This window comes from Chlorocebus sabaeus, chromosome 2 (genome assembly GCF_047675955.1).
Source record: "Chlorocebus sabaeus isolate Y175 chromosome 2, mChlSab1.0.hap1, whole genome shotgun sequence".
In the NCBI taxonomy this organism is placed as follows: Eukaryota; Metazoa; Chordata; class Mammalia; order Primates; family Cercopithecidae; genus Chlorocebus; species Chlorocebus sabaeus.
Window position 1 is genome coordinate 67,493,836 of NC_132905.1, and position 12,989 is coordinate 67,506,824.

The 12,989-nt window shown below is 44.8% G+C and overlaps 1 protein-coding gene across 1 annotated transcript in view; it reads right to left on the reverse strand.

The window, feature by feature from the left end:
• Positions 1-6,779: 6,779 nt before the first annotated feature.
• The window catches only part of LOC103247055 (maestro heat-like repeat-containing protein family member 7), a 41,695-nt gene continuing 35,485 nt past the window's right edge, over positions 6,780-12,989 (reverse strand). The window contains exons 13-14 of the mRNA XM_037984735.2: positions 8,191-8,362; positions 6,780-6,924 (exon numbers count right to left, since the gene is read on the reverse strand). Coding sequence (XP_037840663.2) covers positions 8,214-8,362 — 149 coding nt within the window. The 3' untranslated portion in view covers positions 6,780-6,924; positions 8,191-8,213. The remainder of the gene's footprint in view (positions 6,925-8,190; positions 8,363-12,989) is intronic.

Here is a 12,989-nt window from a genome sequence, read left to right on the forward strand (position 1 = left end):
AAAGAGCGGAGGGATCCTCAGCCTGCGCGCAGAGCCTGCTGGGAGGTGTAGTCCATCTCCTGGGAGATGAAGCCCGCGGCCTCCCGCTGTCTTCCTGGTTAGGCTCTTGGGTTTTTGGGCAGGCTTGCGCTGCCTACTGCGAGGTGGCCTCGTGCAGCATAGTGAGATGCCTCCTCTATCCACCGGCCCTGGGTTTGTCACTGTCCGGGGGCGCCAAACATAATCTGACTGAGCTGTACCCCTTGAGTTAGAAGATGGAGGCTGGAAGAGAAAAAAAATAGCCCCTGGACAAAGAGGGGCCTCCTGGGACTCTCCCCAAAGTTCCACTGCCCAGTGAGCGGTTCGCTAAATGACGGAGGGGAAGGACTGGTGAGGGATATTAGAATACGGATCCTCATGTTAGTCGCTAAAAGAGGCGGGCAGAGAAGACTGCAGTAATGAGGCAGGAGAATAGGGTCTGGAGGCAGGGAACCTATGGCTGTTTCACGTGACTTCCTAGAACTAAATTGAAAGGAAAACCCCAACTTTCCACGCCTAAGTAACAAAAGAACCAGAGGCTATTCCCTTGGACCTTTTATGCATGGCAGATGGGAACTTGGCCGTCCGCAAGAAACCACACTGAGTGCCTTCCAGTCTTCATTTGCAACTTTGTAACTTCACTCCAGCCTCTGAATGGTTGTGAGAGGTGACAATGTGCTAGCAGCCCTCATTCTCAGCGCCTCCTCGGCCTCAGCGTCCACTCTGGCGGCGCCTGAGGAGCCCTTCAGCCCACGGTGCCATGGGAGCCCCTCTCTGGGCTGGCTGAGGCCGGAGCCGCCTCCCTCTGCTTGCGGGGAGGTGTGGAGGGAGAGGTGCAGGCGGGAACCCGGGCTGTGCCCGGGGCTCGTGGGCCAGTGTAAGTTCCGGCGGGCACGGACTGGGGCTCGGAGGGCCCCGCACACGGAGCAGCCAGCCGGCGCCGACGGCCCAGGGCAGTGAGGGGCTTAACACCCGGGCCAGCAGCTGCGGAGGTTGCGCTGGGTCCCCCAGCGGTGCCGGCACAACCGCAACGCACTCAAATTCTCACTGGGCCTTAGCTGCCTCCCCGCGGGGCAGGGTTAGGGACCTGCAGCCCGCCATATCTGAGCTCCACCCCCTGCGGTGGGCTCCCGCGTGGCCTGAGCCTCCCCGACAGGAGCCGCCCCCTGCTCCGTGGCGCCCGGTCCCATCCACCGCCCAAGGACTGAGGAGTGCAGGCACGGCTCCGGACTGGCGGGCAGCCTGCAGCCCTGGTGCAGGATCCACTAGGTGAAGCCAGCTAGGCTCCTGAGCAGGATGGGGACTTGGAGAACTTTTATGGCTAGAGGATCGTAAATACACCAATCAGCACTCTGTGTCTAGCTCAAGGTTTGTAAATACACCAATTGATAATCTGTATCTAGCTAACTCAGTGTCTAGCTAACCTAGTGGGAACTTGGAGAACTTTTCCATCTAGCACTCTGTGTCTAGCTCAAGGATTGTAAACGCACCAATCAGCACTCTGTCAAAACGGACCAATCAGTTCTCTGTAAAATAGACCAATCAGCTCTCTGTAAAATGGACCAATCAGCAGGATGTGGGTGGGGTCAGATAAGGGAATAAAAGCAGGCTGCCCGAACGAGTAGTGGCAACAGGTTTGCGGTCCCTTTTAGCACTGTGGAAGCTGTATTCTTTTGCTGTTTGCAATGAATCTTGCTGCTGATTAGTCTTTGGGTCCACGGTGGTGTCTTTATGAGCTGTAACACTCACCGCAAAGGTCTGCAACTTCACTCCTGAAGCAAACGAGACCATGAACCCACTGGGAAGAACAACTCCAGACGCCCTGCCTTTAAGAGCTGTAACACTCACCACGAAGGTCTGCAGCTTCACTCCTGACAGCGAGACAACAAACCCACCAGAAGGAAGAAGCTCCGGACACATCTGAGCGTCTGAAGAAACACTCCAGACACACCATCTTTAAGAACTATAACACCGCAAGGTCCACGGCTTCATTCTTGAAGTCAGTGAGACCAAGAACCCACCAATTCTGGACACAGTTGCTGTCCACAACCAATCAGACTGAGGGCAGGAGAGTCTTCGTTTGCATAATACTATAATTTTGTAACTTCACCCTGGCCTCTGATTGGTTGGTTTCTGCAACCACTCAGACTGATTGTGGGTTACCACTTCAGTTACACTGAGTAAGCATAACGTGACCAATGGGAAACTTCTAGGGGGTATTTGGACCCAAGAAGATTCTGTATCTGGGCCTTTGAGCTGCTGTGTGGGTCTGCTTCCCCACTATGGAGTGTACTTTTGTTTTCAAGAAATCTCTGTCTTCGTTCTTTTGTTGTTTCATTCTTTATTTACTTTGCCTGTAATCCCAGTACTTTGAGAGGCCGAGGCAGGTGGATCACTTGAGGCCAGGAGTTCGAGACCAACCAGGCCAACAAAGCAAAACCCCGTCACTACTAAAAATATAAAAATTAGCTGGGCGTGTGGGTGCACCTGTGTAATCCCAGCAACCTAGGCAACTGAGACATGAGAATTGAGAATTGCTTGAACCGGGGAGGCAGAGGCTGTAGTAAGCCAAGATTGCACCAGTGCACTCCAGTCTGGGTAACAGAGTGAGACTCTGTCTCAAAAACAACCAACCAACCAGCTGATGACACATCTGTCAAACCCAGCCTCACCTACTTGCATTTAAAAAACCCAAAATCAATATGCTCTTCCTTATACTGATTTTTTCTGATTATCCCAGGGCATGCCCATGTAACCCAAAATTGAGCTTTTCTGAAGAGAAAATGAAGTATGGCAGGCCGGGCGCGGTGGCTCACGCCTGTAATCCCAGCACTTTGGGAGGCTGTGGCGGGCGGGTCACCAGGTCAGGAGATCGAGATCATCCTGGCCAATATGGTGAAACACCGTCTCTACTAAAAATACAAAAATTAGCTGGGCATGGTGGCAGGCGCTTGTAATCCCAGCTACTTGGCAGGCTGAGGTAGAAGAATAGCTGGAACTCGGGAGGCGGAGGTTGCAGTGAGCCGAGATCATGCCACTGCACTCCAACCTGGTGACAGAGAAAGAAAGAAAAAGAAAATGAAGTATGGGTAGTGAAATAGATTTACTCTGCCCTTCATTTTTGATTCAGATACATATGAAGGTTGTTTCTATTTTGATCCCATTGTGTGATAGCCTCTATGATTAGCCTCCCTGTTGTGGTTTAATATTTCAGAGTTCTCCCAAACCATGTGGTTGGAGCCTGATTATGACCTTTAAGGATTCCAAGACGAAAAAGATTATAGTATGCACCTTTCCAAATGTAATTCAAAATACATGCAATTCTAAAGCACAAAGTAAGTGTAATAAAGTACAAGAAAGGTCTAATTAATTTTCCCAAGATGTCTCTTTCATTTTGAAATTCTTAATTTTTTTTCCCCCTTTTTTTGTCTTCCAGCTTTGCTATGCCCTAAGCAGAAAATCAGTCTGCACTGGCCCCTCTCAGGACAAACTGCTAGTCTAACCTTCTAACTTTTTTTTTTTTTTTTTTTTTAAAGCAGTTGATAGTTGTGGGGGAGGGGCAAGACCCGACCTCACTTTTTTTTTTTTTTTTTTTTTTTGGAGACAGTCTCAGTCTGTCATCCAGGCTGGAGTGCAGTGGCAAGATCTCAGCTCACTGCAACTTCTGCCTCCCGAGTTCAAGCAATTCTCCTTCCTCAGCCCCCCGAGTAACTGGGACTACAGGTGCACGCCACCACACCCGGCCTTTTTTTTTTTTTTTTTTTTTCATTTTTAGTAGAGATGGGGTTTCACCATGATGGCCAGGATGGTCTTGATCTCCTGACCCCAGGAGATCCACCCACCTCGGCCTCCCAAAATGCTGGGATTATAGGCGTGAGTTACCATGCCTGGCTGGACCTCACCATTCTTTTTTTTTTGAGACGGAGTCTCACTCTGTCGCCCAGGTTGGAGTGCAGTGGCATGATCTCCGCTCACTGCAAGCTCCGCATCCTGGGTTCACACCATTCTCCTGCCTCAGCCTCCTGAGTAGCTGGGACTACAGGTGCCCGCCACCACGCCCGGCTAATTTTTTTTTGTATTTTTAGTAGAGACGGGGTTTCACCCTGTTAGCCAGGATGGTCTTGATCTCCTGACCTCGTGATCCGCCCACCTCGGCCTCCCAAAGTGCTGGGATTACAGGTGTGAGCCACAGTGCCCGGCCGACCTCACCATTCTTAATCTTCTTTTTCCTCAGAGGAAAAACTAAAGTGGTGATCTGTAAGCTGGGTCTGCACTGTGGAAGTAGTGCATTACAAAGATTAATAAAGCCTCTCTACCCACAAAATGGGGAAAGGACTGCATACAATCTTAGAAAAGCAAATGTAAATGGCTTTTAGATGTGAAAAGATGCCTAACTTTTTTTCTTTCTTCTTTTCCTTTCTTTCCTTTCTCTGTTTCTTTCCTTCCTTCCTTCCTCCCTTTCTTCTATTTATTTATTTATTTATTTATTGAGATAGAGTCTCACTCTTGTCACCCAGGCTGGAGTGCGATGGTGCAATCTCGGCTCATCGCAACTTCCACCTCCTGGTTTCAAGCAATTCTTCTGCCTCAGCCTCCCGAGCAGCTGGGACTACAGGCATGCGCCACCATGCCAGGGTAAATTTTGTAGTTTTTAGTAGAGATGGGGTTTCACCATGTTGGCCAGGATGGTCTCAATCTCTTGACCTCGTGATCTGCCCGACTTGGCCTCCCAAAGTGCTGGGGTTACAGGCGTGAGCCACTGCGCCCAGCCCTAACCTTTCTAATAGGAAAAATATATGTATACAAGTTTAAGCCAGTGTAAAACCATATTTTAAATCTATTCAATTGTCAAAAATCCAAAAGTTTGAAAATGTTCCAGCGACTCCCCATTTCTTTCAGGGTTAAGCCAAGCTCCTTGTCCTGGCCTACAAGGCACTGAGGGTCTGGTGGTCCCCTGTCTAACTCTGCCTTCATTTGCTACTCTCCCCTTTCTTACCCTACCCTAGTCATATTTGTGATTCCTTATGGCTACCTTTTTTTCCTTTAATTTGGAAAAATGCAAACTCAATTTTTATTTAGTCATAACTGCAATGTTTAAAAAAAGTGAAGCATTTCATCCAAATCACTAACTAAAAGATAATAGCTAAGAATACTTGAACCAGATATCAAAGAATTGGGGGAAATGGGGGCCGGGCATGGTGGCTCATGCCTGTAATCCCAGCATTTTGGGAGGCTGAGGTGGACAGATCACTTGAGGCCAGGAGTTTGAGCCCAGCCTGGCCAAAATGGCAAAACCCTGTCTCTACTAAAAATACAAAAATTAGTTGGGCATGATGATGCTCGCCTGTAGTCCCAGCTACTCGGGAGGCTGAGGCAGGAGGAGAATCACTTGAACCGGGAAGGCAGAGGTTGCAGTAAGCTGAGATTACACCACTGCACTCCAGCCTGGGCAATAGAGCGACACCCCGTCTCCAAAAAAAAAAAAAAAAAAAAAAAAAAAATTTAATGCAATTAACCATTAGATATTTCCATTCTTCACCTGTCAGTTGTTCCATTTTCTTTCTTTTTTTCCCATATCACCTCCAAAATGTCCCTCCATTGCCCTAGATAGCTCAGCTCTGGCTCTCTGTGCATATTCTTCAACCAAGCAAGAGCCTGAGAATCAGATTGATGGTGACTATTTCTAATTAGTTCAGTGTGCCTCTTGGGGGTCTCCCACAATTCCACATGCAACTTATAAAAGTGGTCGCCCAGCACAAACTAATCTCTTTTCCCAGAAAATTTCTGCTTGTAAGAAATTTTTCTCCATTTATGCTTAAAGCAGACAGTAGGTACTCAACAAATAATGGTTCCCATCCTAGAGCCATTTGAGGATCTGACGTCGGTTATAGGAGAGGGAATCATGAAAATGGAAAAAAGGGGAGAAGGAGTGGAAACCTTGGATATATTGGGATATATTTACCATTACACCAATTCAGAGATTTTTTTTCTTGCTTGGAGGTTTTTTCCTTTTTTTTTTTTAGATGGAGTCTTGTACTGTCGCCTGGGCTGGAGTGCAGTGGCATGATCTTGGCTCACTGCAACCTCTGCCTCAGCCTCCTGAGTAGGTGAGACTACAGGCACATGACACCATGCCCGGGTATTTGCATTTTTAGTAGAGACAGGGTTTCACTATGTTGGCCAGGTTGGTCTCAAACTCCTGACCTCATGATCTGCCTGCCTCGGGCTTCCAAAGTGCTGGGATTACAGGCATGAGCCACTGCACCTGGCCACTTGGAGTTTTTAAGGGAAAGGAAAAGGAAGAAGACAGGGCCATAAAGGATTTCACAAAAATACATCATTAAATATGAAACTATTAGAATGGATTGCTGGCCAGGCATGGTAGCTCACATCTGTAATCCCAGCACTTAGGAGGCCAAGGTGAGCAGATTACTTAAACTCAGGAATTTGAGACTATCCTGGGCAACATGGCAAAACCCCATCTCTACCAAAAATATAAAAAATTAGCTGGGCATGGTGGCACACACCTGTAGTCCCAGCTATTTGGGAGGCTCAGTGGGGAGGATCACTTGAGCCCAGGAGGCTGAGGTTGCAGTGAGTCATCATCGTGCTACTGCACTCCAGCCTAGGTAAATGAGTGAGACCCTGTCTCAAAAAAAAAAAAAAAAAAAATTATTTTATTCTTAATATTGTTGGCAATTAAGCAGACATACTAACATTGTAACATTAACATTTATTTAGAATCTCTTTTCAAGCTGTCCTTGACCTGCTTCTCAAGACTGGAATTCTGCTGGGTGCGGTGGTACATGCTTGTAATCTCAGCACTTTGGGAGGCTGACACAGGAGGATGACTTGAGGCCATGAGTTCAAGACTAGCCTACCTGCACAACATAGCAAGATTCTGTCCTACAAAAAAAAAAAAAAAAAAAGAAAAAATATTAGCTTATTCATCTGTAGCTCTTAGTCCCTGGTGTGAGTCCAGTACAAGGGGGAGGATGGGGAATTAACAATCACTAAATATGCACTCTGTGCTCAATCTGTGTAATACCTCTTACACATACTCTTTCATTTATTCCTTTCAACAAGCCTTTAGTTAGAAAACGCTATCTCCATTTTTTACATAAACCTGCGGTTGAGAAATAATTTTTTTTAATGTTTCCAGAAAGTCAGCTATAATGCTGGCATTTGATACCAGACCTGTACACTCCGAACTTCATAATATTTCCACTGTATTATTTTGCCTATTCCAAATATAGCTCTATTTACAGAGCAAATAATTGTGCTGATATTTGGTAAGATAGCATGTGCAATATAAAATCCAGTTTATGATTTAAATGGAGGCAGAAGATGTAGATATAGGCAAACCCTAACATCACCTATATTAGCTCTTGTTTCTGTTTTGCCTTTCCCATTTGACAAAGAACGGTTTGTAGCAGTTAAGGGCTATCTTATTTTCTGAGATGGAGACAATAGCATGAAGGGCTATTTAACAGGTATGGTTGGTTGTATGTGCCTGTAGTTCTAGCTACTTAGTAGGCTGAGGCAGGAGGCCAGGACTTCGAGGTTAGTGAGTTGTGATCATGCCATTGCACTTGAACTTGGGTGACAGAGGGAGACCCTATCTCTAAAAGAAATCAAACAAACAAAAAAAAAGATGTGAACTCTTTTTTTTTTTTTTTTTTTGAGACAGTGTCTTACTCTGTCACCCAGGCTGGAATGCAGTGGCGTGACCTTGGCTCATTGCAACCTCTGCCTCCTGGGTTCAAGCGATTCTCCTGCCTCGGCCTCCCAAGTACCTGGGATTACAGATGCCTGCCACCATGCCTAGCTAATTTTTGTATTTTAAGTAGAGACGGGGTTTCATCATGTTGGCCAGGCTGGTCTCAAACTCCTGACCTCAAGTGATCTGTCTGCCTTGGAGTCCCAAAGTGCTGGGATTATAGGCGTGAGGTACCATGCCCGGCCAAAAACTCTGTAGATTTTTAAACTGTATCTGCAATTTTAAACTAAAAACTGCCCTCCTCTATATCTTCTTCAAGGTTTTGAAAGCAAAAAACACATTGGAGGTAATTAAATGGGTAGAGGTGGCTTAATGCTGGCATTGTTTTAAGTCTGAAAAAAGGGGGGCTGGCATCAGTGACTTCTGTGGTTTCTGAAAGGATTGGTTTTTACCTGATGTTGCTTGCCTTGTGTTTCTAGGCAGAGGACTTGCCCATGAGCTTCTGCAACCAGTTCACTCTCTGCTTAGGTTTTGGTTCGGCCCTCGCCATCTGGACTAGTAACAGAGTCTGGGAGGTGATGATGCACAGTGAGGGCTCAGGGTCACACAGCAGGTCTCTCAGATCTAGCGGCAGGCAAACACAGGTTGGAGGTAAAAGTCCCTGAGATCTATGGAAATGAACAAAGGTCTAGATAGCAAAAAGCTTACATGCCCATAGCAGCTTAGATTACAGGTCCAACTGTCTAAAAGTTTATATATCAGTGAATTGATTCCAATTTTGATCTACAAAACCTACTGGTTTCTGAGTTGCCAAACATTTCACTCTTCTGCAATAATCACATTCCAAGTAGTCTTTCTAAAGTCAAATTATCTGGACCTCCCAAGCCATGTCTAATGTTAATATCTAAGTTCCTGTGTTGGTACTAGAAGTAACTCTTACATCACTATCCTCTTTTAATTACAAAAAAAAAACCCAAAAACTTTTAGTTTTTAATGTTTTCTTTTCTTTTTTCTTTTTCTTTTTTTCTTTCTTTTTTTTTTTTTTGAGATGAAGTCTCCTTCTGTTGCCCAGGCTGGAGTGCAGTGACACGATCTCGGCTCACCATGTTTCACCATGTTGGCCAGGCTGGTCTTGAACTCCTGACCTCAAGTGATCCACCCACCTTGGCCTCCCAAAGTGCTGGGATTACAGGTGTGAGCCACCATGCCAAGCAGTTTTTATGTTTTCATATTACAAAATAAATACATGTTCATTGTGCAGAAAATTTAGATATTACATGTAAGCACAAGAAGAAAAGTCACCCATAATCCTACCATCTAGAGATAACTACTGTTATTTTCAATGTATATCTTTCTGGTCTTTTTTTTCATACATTTATATTTACATATATATGCTTTTACTTTTTGTCCAAACGGAACCGTATGACCTAGGAATTGCAAATGCTGGTTTTATTTAATGATACCACATCATCATTTATCTGAGTCATTTAAAAATTATTCTAGCACTTTGGGAAGCCTAGGGAGGTGGATCACCTGAGCCCAGGAGTTCAAAACCAGCCTGGGCAACACGGCAAAACCCTATGCCTACATAATATCAAAACATAAAACACTAGCCAGGTGTGGTGCCTTGTGCCTGTAGTCCCAGCTACTTGGGAGACTGAGGTGGGAGGATCCCTTCAGCCTAGGAGGTAGAGATTGCAATGAACTGAGATCGTGCCACTGCATTCCAGCCTGGGCAACAGGCTGAAATCCTGTTTCAAAATAAATAAATAAATAAATAAATCAAATGAAAATTATTCTATAATATTTTTCATGGGTATTCAGGTTGAGGATCCCGTATCCAAAATGTTTGGAAGCAGAAGTGTTTTGGAAATTAGACTGTTTCGGATTTTGGAAGACATGCATATACATAATGAGATATTTTGGGGATAGGACTGAAGTCTAAACACAAAATTCATTTATGTTTCATATACACCTTATACATATACCCTGAAGGTAATTTTATACAATATTTTAAATAGTTTTGTGCATGAAACAAAGTTTTGACTGTGTGTGTGTGTGTGTGTGTGTGTGTGTGTTTTAAACAGAGTCTCACTCTGTCACCCAGAGTGACAGATCTTGGCTCACTGCAACCTCCCTCTCCCGGGTTGAAGCGATTCTCCTGCCTCAGGCTCCTGAGTAGCTGGGATTACAGGTGTGCACCACTACGCCTGGCTACTGTTTGTATTTTTAGTAGACAGGGCTTCACCATGTTGGCCAGGCTGGTCTTGAACTCCTGACCTCAGGTGATCTGCCTGCCTTGGCCTCCCAAAGTGCTAGGATTACAGGTGTGAGCCACCACAACTGCTTGATTGTGTTTTGTCTTATGAGGTAGGTCAGGTATGGAATTTTCCCATTGTGGTGTCACGTTAACACTCAAGAAGTTTCAGGGTGGAGAGCATTTCAGATTTTGGATTTTTCTGATTAGGGATGCTCAACCTGTATATAATTCTACAATATGAATATGCTATAATTTCTTTAATTATCTGTTGTTTCCAATCTAGATTATTTCCCATTTTTGTTATTCTAAATAACACTAAAATGAATATTTCTGTAATTATTTCTGCTTATTTTCATAGATTAAATTCCTAAATAAGAATTGATAAGTCAAGTTGGGCATGGTGGCTTGCGCCTGTAATCCCAGGATTTTGGAAGGCCGAGGCGGGCAGCTCACGAGGTCAGAAGTTCGAGACCAGCCTGACCAACATGGTGAAACCCCATCTCTATTAAAATACAAAAAATAGCCGGGCATGGTGCCTGTAATCCCAGCTACTCAGGAGGCAGAGGCAGGAGAATCTCCCTCTTTTTTTTTTTGAGACAAAGTCTCACTCTGTCACCCAGGCTGGAGTGCAGTGGCACGATCTCGGCTCACTGCAATCTCCGCCTCCCAGGTTGAAGCGATTCTCCTTGAATCACACCTAAATTTTTGTATTTTTAGTAGAGATGGGGTTTCACCATGTTGGCCAGGTTGGTCTCAAACTCCTGACCTTAGGTGACCCACCCACCTGGGCCTCCCAAACTGCTGGGATTACAGGCATGAGCCATTGTGTCCGGCTCAAAGTTTATTAATTGGTAATCTTTGCCATTTCGACAGAAAAACGCATACTGGCATCTCATCATGATTTATTTTGCAAACCTCTGATTACTAGTAATATCAAATATCTTTCATCTATTTATTGGCCATTTGTAATTATTCTATGAACTGCTTATTCATATTGTTTGCCACTTTTCTTTTGAGGATTTCTAATTTGATTTAAGGGTATTAACACTTTATCATGTTGCAAATATTTCCCTTCATATTATTGTTTGCATTTCACTTTTAACTATTTCTCTCTTTTTCAAAGTTGGTTTTTAAAATTTTGATGTAGACAAATCTACCATTCTTTTATTTTATGGATATGCCTTTGGTATCATACCTAGAAAAGGATCTCTTTTTTATTTTTATTTTATTTATTTAATTAATTTTTTTTTTTTTGAGACAGAGTCTTGCTCTCCTGCTCCAGCTGGAATGCAGTGTCACGTTCTTGACTCACTGCAACCTCTGCCTCCCAGGTTCAAGCAGTTCTCGTGTCTCAGCCTCCTGAGTAGCTGGGATTACAGATGCACATCAGTATGTCCGGCTAATTTTTGTATTTTCAGTAGAGACGGGGTTTTGCCATGTTGGCCAGGCTGGTTTTGAACTCCTGGCCTCAGGTGATCTACCACCTCAGCCTTCCAAAGTGCTGGGAATACAGGCATGAGCCACTACGCCGGGCCAGGTTCTCTTTTTTATGTATAATTCTCCAAGCTCTCAAAAACGCTCAAGACCTCTTCATAATTTGGAGCTTTATACTTATTAAGCAGTGTTTTGCCTTTAAATTCATCTTGTTTGCTTCCAAAATGTAACACTTCATTAGTTTGTAGTTTCTTTCACTTGTTGCATTGAGGTCTGTCCACATGTTCCACAGAACATTCATTATTTATTTATTTATTTATTATTTTTTGAGATGTAGGCTCACTCTGTCCCTAGGCTGGAGTGCAATGGCGCATCTCGGCTCACTGCAACCTCCGCCTCCCAGGTTCATGTGATTATCCTGCTTCTCTCTCCCGAGTAGCTGGACTACAGGCATGCACCATGTGCCATCACACCTGGCTAATTTTGTATTTTTAGTAGAGAGGGGATTTCACCATGTTAGCCAGGCTGGTCTTGAACTTCTGACCTAAGGTGATCCACCTGCCTGGGCCTCCCAAAGTGCTGGGATTACAGGCGTAAGCCACCACACCTGGCCATGTTCCACAGAACATGAAATGTTAATCACATATGGTTCATTCTAATCTATATGCACATAATTATATATATTTTCTAGATCTTTCATATAGATAACTTTTGAATGGAAAAGGAAGTTTCGTCCCCCTTTTAGATTAGAAAATAATTTCCTTTTATTTGAACAGAATCAGCCATGTAGAATCCTATCCCTTGGAATAATCTCCCTTCCTCCCTCCCTCCCTCCCTCCCTTCCTCCCTCCCTCCCTCCCTCCCTCCCTCCCTTCCTCCCTCCTCTCTTCCTCTCTTTCTCCCTTTGACGGAATCTTACTCTTGTCACCCAGGCTGGAGTGCAGTGGTGCAATCTCGGCTCACTGAAGCCTTGACCTCCTGAGCTCAAACAATATTCCCGCTTTGGCCTCCTGAGTAGCTGGAACCACAGGCACATACCACCACACCTCCTAATGTTTTTTTTTTTTTAATAGAGGCCAGGTGCAGTGGCTCATGCCTGTAATCCTGGCACTTTGGGAGGCTGAGGCAGGCGGATCACCTGAAGTAAGAAGTTCAAGAACAGCCTGGGCAACATGGAGAAACCCATCTCTACTAAAAATATAAAAATTAGCCAGGCATGGTGGCGGGCACCTGTAATCCCAGCTACCTGGGAGACTGAGGCACAAGAATCATTTGAAACCAGGAGGTGGAGGCTGCAGTGAGCTGAGATTGCACCATTGCACTCCAGCCTCGGCAACAGAGCGAGACTCCATCTCAAAAAAAAAAAAAAAAAAAAAAAAAAAAAAAAATATATATATATATATATATATATATATATATATATAGAGAGAGAGAGAGAGAGAGAGAGAGAGAGAGAGAGAGACACGAGGTCTCACTATGTTGCCCTGGCTGGTCTTGAACTCCTGGGCTCCAGTAATCCTCCCACCTCAGCCTCCCTAAGTGCTGGAATTACAGGTG